The following is an 11882-nucleotide window of genomic DNA, read 5'->3' on the forward strand; positions in this document are numbered from 1 at the left end:
TTTGCAGTGCAATCTCTGAACAATTGATTATTCCTCAAATTCTGTATTCGACTGATACAGGCTCAAACATCGGGTCTGTTTGTACTGAAATGAGCCGCTCTGAGAAACAGCCAATCAGAGCAGAGCTCAACATTATTTTTCATGACCCTTTCAAGTAAGGTAATAATAGACCATTTCATTCTGGGGACAAATCCTAGGGTTGTAAATGGACATATAAAACCGTCTTTGGATCATTTTTGCACTTAATTAAGCATCAGAGAACAATGTAACATATTATATCAATTCATTCTTTGGCACCTTTAAAATCTTAACAGTGTCATGCAACAAGCTGTTGGTGTTTTCTGAGTAAACTGACATCACTTAGCGCAGGTCCCATCCCCACAACAGTCCAAACACCACAGTTAGATCATCATTTCTATAATAAATCTTCTTTACATATTTCCTTACCGCACGTTCATTATGAACAATGAAGTAAGATTGTCTCATTAAAAACAGTGTATGTTTTCAGTATAGATAACAGTAAACGGGGAGGGAAGCAGTGGCTCATTTGATACACAAAACAGCACTTTTTTTCAACATTGTATAATAAATGATCTATAGGGTATTTGGAACTGAAACTTAAAGGAGTATTTCACCTGTGGAAACATTCATCTTTATTAAAAGTGGATCATATTTGTAGTTGAAATGTAACATAAATTTAGAATTTGGTGCCTATTTGACTGAGAAAAAGAGTGTTTGTAGTCTCACCCCCTCTACAAAGATATTGGACTTCCTTCTTTCAATGATGCAAAATGATGATTTTTACATCATTGAAAGAAGGAAGTGCAACACTGAAATCCATATTTCTCCCATGTGAGGGGAAACAGAGGGAATGATGCATGAACATTCAAAAACATGACTGGGTTTCTAACTATACAAAGCTTAATTCAAATGGGTGAAGTGTCCCTTTAACAGGCACATTCTGGGGACACCTGAGACTAATAGTACATTTTAAAAAAATAGCCATATTAGGTGACCTTTAAAGTGTTTATATTCAAATTTAAAGACCCTGTAAGATGCCAATTTTAAGCATCCTATCACTGTTTATAAGTCCCGGACAACAGGTTTAAATGCATGCAAGGTCGAAAAACACTGTATTTTTCTCCAAATATCAATTTATAATTACCCCATTTCTCAGGGATCCCCAAAGATTCGTGTGAAGCCATTCAATGACTCAGTCTGCCTAAACCCCACCTTTCAGTGGCCTACTCTGCTCTGATTGGTCAACTGACAGAGTTTCCGCACAGACCACAGTGGCACACAGACCAACAATAGTGCAACATGTATTGACCTAGTGCTAACATGATTTACTGAGAAGACTTTATCAACATCAATACACATCATTAATCTAAGCAATAAAAACAACGATAGAAACTAACATTTTACACTCATTTAAGCATTTATGTAAGCTAACCGGGTCATACCAAAACCGTAAGTGAACATGCGTTAGCTGCTTGCTAACATGATTCTCTGACAGTTTATTAAGAGTTTAAAAAACAACATCAATACACATCATTCATCATTAGTCCAGGTTATAAAAATGACGACAGACATTAACATTTTTATACTCATTTAAACAAGTATGTAGCTATAATCATAGTTACAGGTTGTGGTTAGTAGACGCATGTTGTTCCAAATAAAGTGGGTACTGAACCATGTCTAGTAAAACCCTCCGTAAAAAAGTAATTTTAACCACTGATTCTTCATATATCTTCATCCTTTGGTAGTGAAAACAACACAAACTGAAAACACAGTGTGATATGATGTTTACACACTAACTAGCTGTGGGCAGGTCATAGTATTAATTTCTCCCGAAGAAATTAAGTTGGTATATTAAAAGACATTATCATTTATTAGCTGAATGAATTGTTATAGTTGAAAATAACAATTATATATAATATGAAGTTTCGTTGCAAAACGAGATAACAGCTAAGTAGTACCATAAAACAAAATAATAACATGATAACATAATAATAAACATGTTTTCACAAAAATGTTAAAAACTGAGGTATCTAATTTTGCAACGAAACTCTTCATATATATATCAATTGTTTGAATTAATTTAATTTAAATTAATGGTTATGGTTTGCAGTTCAGCCACAGAGAGAGACGAGTGGTTGGAAGCCATCGCTACAGCAATAGACGACTACACCAAGAAGAAGATTTCTTTCTTCTCCAGTCGAAGCCAAGAGGTTTGTGTCTGAGTGCCGTGTTTTCCTTACAAGTGTTTTTGGTATATTAAGTATAAAGTGTGTTTTTAAGTTTAATGTGCATAATATGCATAAGATAAACCTACAGATAAATTTAACACCCGTCAAAAAAGTCATTACCTGAAATGTTTGGTATTTGTGGACTTAAAGGGCTGGTCTCCCTGATGGGGGTTAAGGCTCAAAAAAGTGTATCCATTCTTCACTTCTTGACTTGATGTGAATTGACGTCTAAGTGTGCGTCTCTGTCTGTGTTTTTTTTCTTTCTGTAGTTTGAGGTATTCTCCGATGATGGTCCACCACTGGGTTCTAAAGCTCCTATCTGGATACCAGATTTACGGACCACCATGTGTATGATCTGCACGTGTGAGTTCACGCTCACCTGGAGACGCCACCATTGCCGTGCCTGTGGAAGGGTCAGAAAACCTAAAGTCCCAAGCTTTGTTTTATTGTCATCCAAATGCATAAGTCTGATGAAATGTTTTTGCAATAGGTTGTGTGCCAGGCATGTTCGTCTAATAAGTTTTATCTGGAATACCTGAAGAATCAGTTAGCACGAGTGTGCGATCACTGCTACATTAAACTACAGCACAAAGGTATGAGATCTTTGCTATTGTCCTACCTGTCCATCACTTCCTTCTGCGCTCCCCATTCTTATCCATTCAAGATACACATGTCCATCATCTTTCAGACGAACACATTTGGAGTTATTTTAGTAAATGTCCTTAATTTTCCAAGCTTTATAACGGTAGAAGACAGGGATCAGGAAACAACTTTAGACTTTAAACCCCAAAAAAGTGCATTCATCTTTCATAGAAGTCATCCACACGGCTCCAAGGGGTTCATACCAGTCTTCTACCAGTCGGTGCGATAGTGTAAGAAAAATATACATATTTCAAACTTTATAAACCGTAATAACTAGCTTCTGGTAACGACGCCATCTTGGTCTCAAGTGATTTTCTTACAAAATGGCGCAGAGGACCTTTATTAACCCCTTGGAGCCATGTGGATTACTTATGTGAAGGATGAATGCACTTTTTGGGGGTTTAAAGAAGTTGTTCCCTGATCCTGTTTTCTACTATTATAAAGCTTTGAAAAGCAAGGACATTTACTAAAATAACTCCAAATGTGTTTGTCCTAAAGATGATTGTGAGTAATTTGAATATTTGGCTTAAGTATACCTTAAATATTTAAATTAAGGGATTTGAGAAAAATCAAAATTATGGCTGGATAAAACCCTACGAATCTTAGCACAGCTCTGAATGTGACAAAAGTCAAACGTAAGTGTAAATATTTTTGGTTTGGTTTAACCCAGAAGTGAAATACTTTACCTTTTAAAACAGAGTATCTGTAATTTCGTCTGCTCACAAATAAAGTACTTTTCAAAAATCTTAAGTAGGTTCTCACTTGCAGAAGAACAGAATTTAATATTGTTACTTATTGGACATGTTAACCTTGCTGTTTTGATTTTGTCTTATAGGTGACCAATCCAATGTGACCGTTTCCCCAAGTGGGCGGGGTTCATCGTTCGCTTTTTCTAGAAAACAGAAAAGGATTCCTTCAGCCCTCAAAGAGGTGACTCCTACTACATTACCCATAATGCAGTTTCCACTTTTAAAGTGAAGTTTGTGAAATCTCATAATTACGAGTTTTGAGCACATGAAAGTTGTATTTACGAGAGGAAAAGTCAAAATTTAAGGTGACGCACAATTTGCTGAGTTGTGATGTTGTATAGGATTTGTTGATTTCTAGAATAATAGAAAGAAGGCTTGTTGGCAATGTTAAATAAAGCTTTTGCAAAGTTATTACATGCTTTATTGCAATTATTTTTAAGGTGCATTGTGTAAAGGATCTCTTGAGAGAAATGCAATATTTTTTTTATTATTTATAATAGGACCATGCACAATTTTTAACATAAAATTTCCATTTCATGTATTGTATCGGATTTAGCAAAGGGCAAATTTTTATCCGTAGTCCCCCAGGCAGGTCAACGCTAACGTAACATTATACAGACAGTAACATTATACAGACATGCATAACTATATTATCAGTGGTGTATAAAGACCTTACATAATGAACTGTATTGTTTTTATTGTCTTAGAATGAGCTGTTTTTATCTACATACACCGCGGGTCTCCTTACATGGATGTCACCGTCATGTTTCATCAGTAGCCCTGAACGGATAAAGTGTTCAATAGAGTGCGTTTTGTCACTACGTTGTCTCAGACAATGACGTGTTTGTCTCGTCTTTCTGGACTGAGCAATGGGTTGCATTTCACAGTCTCCACTAGCTGGCGCTAAAAATTTACACACTTTTAAATGTGCGACGTATTAAACACCTTGGCTGTGTCCAAAATCTAAGGCAGCATAAAGGCAGCTTTGGGAAATGCATTCAGACAGCCTTCATAGGCAGCTTAAAGGAATTTAGTTTCAAATATAAACAGAGAGCGCCTTTGTGCTAACTAATCCCATATTAGAATACAACAATACAAATTTTTTCGCTAGAAATGCAATCAAAAGGTGTAAAAAGTGAAAATATAACCTTATTTGCACTAAATTTGTGCTCCAGCGGCTTTCTTGGCACCCATTTTATTTTTTCGAACTCGACCAGGCTCGACCAATCACATTACCCGCACATGCCCATGCATAGAATTGTGGGACAAGACACAAGCCGATGAAGGTTTCTCACGAGAGAGGAAGTAAACCAAACATTCGATTCGGTCGTGCCTTTATGCCTCCGAAAACAGAATTAAAGAGATTTCGGATACAGCCCTTATGAAAACTAAATCTTTTTTGTATGATTCCAAGAAATACGTAATGAAAGAAGGAATACTAAAATTACTAGGATTCCCATTACTTTTGTCTGGGCATTTTATAGGTGTAAATTGTTTTGGCATAAATGAATAATGCCATAAATGTTAAATGTAAATTAATGCACTGTGCATAGTTTTTTTAGAATTATGCTATTTCCTGTGTTAATTTCTGACTTGAAAGCTTTACATGTTATAATGCATGTAACAAATAACGCCCGACTCTGATTGTATACGTTTCCCTGGCGATTTTGAAGGCAGCATTAGCTGTGCCTGGTGGTCTTATTTCTGCTGGATGTCTCAAACTATACAGCGCTCAGTTCCCTGTTTCTATATTAGGAAACCAAAATTTACAACCACCTTAAGATCACATACCACGTTTTAATACACGTGTCACATCATATGTTTGCCAATGTTTTATTGTCATCTTATGTAGGACCTTATAATCTCAATGCATTTCATTTGACACATGAACCACTGATTTTTGCTGTAGTAACTAAAATGTGTCATATATTAATTTCTTACTATTAAAATGACATCTCACTCTCAGGTGTCTGCCAACACTGAAAATTCATCAATGAGCGGATACCTGCAGAGATCCAAAGGCCACAAGAAACCGTGGAAGAGACTGTGGTTTGTCATTAAGAACAAAGTCCTCTACACTTACGCCGCTAGTGAAGTAAGCACACCATATACGTACGTACAGTATAAATAATCCTGTGTTGGGGAACCTATTTTAAGCTACAATAATTTAACATAATGTAGTTAAACAATCAAGCTATCTGTTTGATAAAGTAGTTTTTAATGCTATAAACTTATCACAAGTATTTTTAAGAGGGCAATATCTTAAGTTGAATACATATTAAAGGTTCATTGGATTGTGTAAAGCAGTGTTTCTCGACTCTAGTCCTTGTCCCCTTATAATTGTATTCAATTACTGCCTAGCACTGCTTTTAATTTTTTATTCATAAGACGTACAAGTGTATGTGATGTAATAAAAGTCATGTGATGATGATATTGTGTGTGTTGTCAGGATGTTGCGGCATTGGAGAGTCAGCCACTGCTAGGCTTTTTTCTCAGAGAGGAGAAGACGGGACCGGCTCAAAAACTGCAGTTCAAACTCTACCATAAAAATACACTTTACTACATCTTCAGAGCAGAGGATATCCCCACCGCTCAGAGGTACGCATGCACATAAGTGGGTCCAGCCTTAAAAGGACATTCCACTTTTTTGAAAATATGCAAATTTTACAGCTCTACCAGACTTAAACATTTGATTCTTACCGTTTTGGAATCCATTCAGCTGATCTCTGGGTCTGGCGCTACCACTTTTAGCATAGCTTAGCATAATCCATTAAATCTGATTAGACCATTAGCATTGCGCTAAAAATAACCAAAGTGTTTCGATATTTTTCCTGTTTGAAACTTGACTCTCCTGTAGTTACATCGTTTACTAAAACTGACGGAAAATTAAAAGTTGTGATTTTCTAGGCAGACATGGCTAGGAACTATACTCTCATTCTTGCGTAATAATTAAGGACTTTGCTGCCGTAACTTTGTTGCCGTAACAATGATATTACGCAGCAGCCGAAAATAGTACTCTTAGTATCTTTCAATAGCAGGGGACTATTTTCGGGCCGTGCGTAATATCATTGCGCCTCCTGCAGCCATGTTATGGCAGCAAAGTCCTTGATTATTACGCCAGAATGAGAGTAAAGTTCCTGGACATATCTGCCTATAAAATCGCAACTTTTAATTTTCCGTCAGTCTTAGTACACGATGTAACTACAGAAGAGTCCAGTTTTAAATAGGAAAAAATATCGAAACTCTTTAAGTATTTTTTGCGCAATGCTAATGGTCTAATCAGATTCAATGGATTATGCTAAGCTATTCTAAAAGTGCTTGCGGCAGACCCGGAGATCAGCTGAATGGATTCCAAAACAGTACGAATCAAATGTTTAACTTCAGGGGAGCTGGAAAATGAGCATATATTTTAAAAAAAGTGGTGTGTCCCTTTAATACAAGGCCCAGGACAACATTCCCGGATGGCCCTACTTGGAATACAATGTTTGTGTTATAAATGCCAAAATATAATCTGCATTTACATATTTGTTTAGTGGACCAAACATGCTTACACACAGCTAATGAAGGTTTTTATGCTTAACATATTATGTGCTTTTCTTTCCAGATGGATCGAGGCATTTCAAGAGGCCATGATACTTTGACATGGATTGAATTAAGGATGATACAAAAATGTTGCTCATCTGGGTTTACCTCTGGCCTTCCACTTTGGACTGAGGATGCACAAATTAAAACCCAGTTCGAAGCAATGGATGCTGGTAGATGAAGTTGATGTATTAATTAATCCTAAGCAACCAGACTAGATGAATGTGAGGTATTAATCTATAATAATTTCGTTCTTAATGAAATTTTTAAAAAACTGCCTCACTGTGCTTTTTTTTGGTGCTTCACATTATCAAGAAACCAGCCCACAGAGCATTCAGCGTCTCAAAGCTTAGAAACTGACTGTTGTTGTGAAAACACCAGCCAAAGGCTCTAGAAATTGAAGTTATCGTTGACTCGTGACTCATTGGGTTTACTTATGAACTACATTTTATACTGAATCCATGTTCTTGCCCACTTTTAGATACTTTGTAAGGCTCTGTTTTGACATAATACGGATGCAATTTGAATCTCAATAATTGCAGTATCGTATGTCACCTGAGGAAGGTTGTTTAAACGATTTGGTTACAAGTGTGATTCATAGTTAAGTCTGAATGTGTATGAGGAAGTATGACACAAGGAATGTCTGAAGACAGGTCACACCTTCGGCACTGTCATGTGACGCTGTCCGTGCAGTCTGGCATGGTGCATTATGGGAGATTTTGGATTCAACTGTGAAGGCTTGGGGAAAAGAAGGCTTAAAAATATTTGGACCTTCATGAAACACAAGCAGAGGAATTTCTGTGTTAATCGTGCATTAAATCATTCTTGCATATATTGCATATATTTTTTTTTTATAAAAATTGTTTTTATGATTTAGGCATTGAATGCAGCATTTTATATAGTTTTTTTTTTCAAAATTTGCATGCAATTATTCAAGAATGATTTTACTCGTGAAGGACTCCGAAATTCATTGTGTTCATGTTTTATGAATACGGCCCATTGATTTTATAACGTTCTTCTGTTAGCCTTTATGAAAAATATTTTTTAATAATCTTTTTAAAATTATTTTGTACAAAATAGGCCTTTTGACTGATGTTAAAAACGTTATACTGGACATAACTGGACAAAACTGTGTACATATTCTGTAAATGGTAATATAATGCAGGTGTATTTAAAATAGTTCAGGATGTTTAGTTTCCTCATTGAATTATGGGTAGTAAAGAAGACACAGTGCCAGGCTGGCTGACTAAGCACTGTTTTAACAATCTATATAACACATTATAGCACACCGGCTGTGAATACAGAAAGAAGAAATCGGGCTCTTATCAGGGAGACATAACACACGTTCACATTAAAATCTCTAATGCACCTTGTTCAGGATCATAACTCTTTGACCAACAGGAGTAAACAGATGATGGTTTTCTCAAACTGATCAAACCACTGATCTCTGACTGTTTAAAATGCAACATGTATAATGGCCCTTATTCGTTTGCCTTAACTTCCATATTGATCACTTTGTGTGTTGGATGTTTGTTTACATTTTTTTTTATTGTTAAGGGTGTTTTGATTTTGGGAAACATAAGATACGCCACTGTTCTGTCAAATGAGTTATGCTTGTTTACTAAGTGTCCCACTTTAAATATCTTTCACTCCTCAACTTTTCGATTATGAGGCACTGGTTGTTTACTTTTGCATCCCAAAGTTCAGGAGGTCTCAGAATGTTTTACATTCTAAACACTTTTTTTTTTTTTTTAATAACCTGAGGATTACAAGGGAGTAGGCTATGCCCAAACATAAATGTAAAGTTAAAAAAACTTTTAATAAATAATGTAAGGTAATGAAATAATGTATTCTCACTTGTATTCATTATGTGTGTGGTTAAATTGATGTTTCATGAACCCTCTCTATGACGATCAGAAAAACAGTACTGATAATTACATAATAATTATCTAAAGTAAAATAAATGTTATATATGTTGGGATGTCGGCATTATACCTGAAGAAAGACTTCAGTCAGAGTTAACAGTAATAGCTGACAGTTTTACAATTTAATTTGACAAGATTATTAACCATGAGGTGCTTCTTGGAAGAATACTTTAATGCTAATACAAATATCAGTAATTTAAAGGGATAGTTCACCCAAAAATGAAAATTCTGTCATTATTTACTTACTCTCATGTTGTTACAAACCTGTATAAATTCCTTTGTTCTGATGAACACGAATGAAGATATTTTAAGAAATGAATGTAACTAAACAGATCAGAAGCCCCTTTGACTTCCCTAGTAGGAAAGAAAAATAGCATGGAAGTCAATGGGGCCTCGGTTTGGTTACAAACATTACTCAAAATGTCTTCCTTTGTGCTCATCAGAACACGGAAATCATGACAGGTTTGTAACGACATGATAGTGACAGAATTTTCCTTTTTGGATGAACTATACCTTTTAAGAAAATTATGGTAATGAATGTAAAATAAAAATCCCTTATGGTACCTTTACACGTGGCGAAAGCATTAACGCTTGACGGAAGGCTTGTCTGAAGTGTGTTCAACAGCCAATCACAGTCTTGCTTAAACGTAATTGGCTGGCTCAGGCTCGCACTAGGTTATTTACATAAGGTGATCTGATTGGCTGACGCACACATTGGCGCTTAAAAAGTTGAGAATTATTCAACTTCTGCCACGAGCAGTGGCATTGACGTGACGGATCCACAATGAATTTCAGCAACGCATGACGTCACCCATTAAAAGTAAATGAGAAGTGTTAACGCTTATGCTCATGTAAATATACCATTAAAGTCCCACTGAAGTGCTTTAGAATGTGCAGCATTTTTTTGATGTGGTGACGTCAGTTTAACTGAAACAAAGGAAATATCAAAAAGACCCTCCCTCTTTTTTAGAATAACCAATAGCATTTAATTTATAGCACAGTCCAGCAAAGTAGTGATGGTCGTTTTCGAAGCACTGCTTCATGAGGCTTCGAAACATTTACGAATCTTTTGTTTCGAATCAGTGGTTCGGAGCTTGTTTCAAACTGGCCCAAGTCACGTGATTTTAGCAAACATGGCTTCATTATGTCATAATTGTTTCGAAACGTTTCGAAAATCTGATGGTTCCCCACTAGGGGGAGTTGATCACATGACCAGTGTCTAATATGTTTAGGTGAACTCGGGTCAGTTTTATTATGAAAGTTCATAAAACATTTATCCTTCTGACTAATAACACTGCCATAGACAGATGTAATGACAAAAATGTGCATAATTAAAAGGGTAGTTAGTTTTAATGATTTATTTGCCCTAAATAAAACTAAAAACACATAATAGACTTTTAACTATGTCTTAATTAAGTTAAAAATGTTTTAACATATTTTAATACAAATCTTGCTATTATTTTGTAAAAAAGTGTCAAATGTTTGGACACATCTGCTTTTACACATTTTGACCAGCAGGGGTCGCCAGCGTGTGTGGTGTTTCGAACTGCTTCGAAAAACTGAATCAATTTTCGAAGCAATTGGTTCAATTGATTCAAAGCTCCGAAAAGCTTCATTTCTCCCATCACTACAGCAAAGATGTACTGTAAGGGGGTGTGCACACCAAAGCTTTAAAACGCGGCTGAAAGAGCCAGGCGGACACCGACTGACAGCTTTTTTCAGCAGAGCGCTTTGATTGCAATGATACTTCTGCTTCGTTTATTAGTCGTTGAACAATGCACCGATTGTTTGTTGAGATATTTGTTCCGCCCCTCCTCCACTGTGATTGGATGGCCAAATGAGAGTGACATTGACCAGCTGAGCTTTTCACCCAAAGTTGAATATTTTTTAACTCTCGGCGGTCAGTGCTGAGCGCGAAAAAAAACGCCGGCATTCAGGGTGGGAAAAAAATGACAGCTGCTGGCTTTCATTGGAAACAATTGCATAAACGCTATGTGTGCACGGCACGCCCGCTAAAAAAACTGTAGAGCGGGATGATTCGGCATCTAAAAGGCATTTGATTGGAGAGGAAATTTGATAAATTAAAGTTTAGGATGATGCATAAAAATTCTAGGCTTTAAAGCGCATGTGACAAACTGTAGGTTTTGAATGCTTATATCTTCTGTATGGGAATTTTTTGGTGTTTTGGACCATACCATAGTTTATATTTATTCTATAACATATTTATACTAAAAGGTTTAATTTTATTTTCATGGGGCTTTAAATAAAAGCATTACAATATGCAAGTTTGTGATAGTTTTTTTGAATATTTAATAACTTTTTGAAAGGATAATGGGATATGTTATTCATTGCATAAAAGTTAGTTAAAATGGGAAATTTGGTAACTTAAAATAAACCCTGAGGAAACTTTTTAATAATACAATGTTCAGAAGCAATTGGGGAAAAAACAGGTATCGTATGTTATCCTTGTGACAAAAGAACAGTTTTCATTTTATTTAAAGTACTGTTACACGCATGTAAGGATGAAAGTACCCCCCAAAAGCATCTTACCACGTGGACTTCATAATTTCTCCAGAAACGTCAAATGTTCTTGGACCTACTAGCGCTTCAAATACTAAGTAACGTTACAATCAAATGTATACTTTTTGTCTACTACTTGTGCACACCGACGAAGAAACGTAACATCTACTTAATCATACTGTTTATGATGGTAAACTAAACTCTCTCCTAGAGTA

The 11882-nt window shown here is 35.9% G+C and overlaps 1 protein-coding gene across 2 annotated transcripts in view; it reads left to right on the forward strand.

Moving 5' to 3' along the window:
* The window catches only part of fgd6 (FYVE, RhoGEF and PH domain containing 6), a 33028-nt gene extending 24433 nt beyond the window's left edge, over positions 1-8595 (forward strand). For both annotated transcript variants that reach the window (XM_055189863.2, XM_055189864.2), the window contains exons 15-21: positions 2132-2231; positions 2519-2662; positions 2740-2842; positions 3727-3821; positions 5607-5735; positions 6090-6238; positions 7245-8595. In XM_055189863.2, the coding sequence (XP_055045838.2) occupies positions 2132-2231; positions 2519-2662; positions 2740-2842; positions 3727-3821; positions 5607-5735; positions 6090-6238; positions 7245-7281 (757 nt within the window). In that variant the 3' untranslated portion in view covers positions 7282-8595. The remainder of the gene's footprint in view (positions 1-2131; positions 2232-2518; positions 2663-2739; positions 2843-3726; positions 3822-5606; positions 5736-6089; positions 6239-7244) is intronic.
* Positions 8596-11882: the final 3287 nt, after the last annotated feature.

Source organism: Misgurnus anguillicaudatus, chromosome 1 (assembly GCF_027580225.2).
Source record: "Misgurnus anguillicaudatus chromosome 1, ASM2758022v2, whole genome shotgun sequence".
NCBI lineage: Eukaryota > Metazoa > Chordata > Actinopteri > Cypriniformes > Cobitidae > Misgurnus > Misgurnus anguillicaudatus.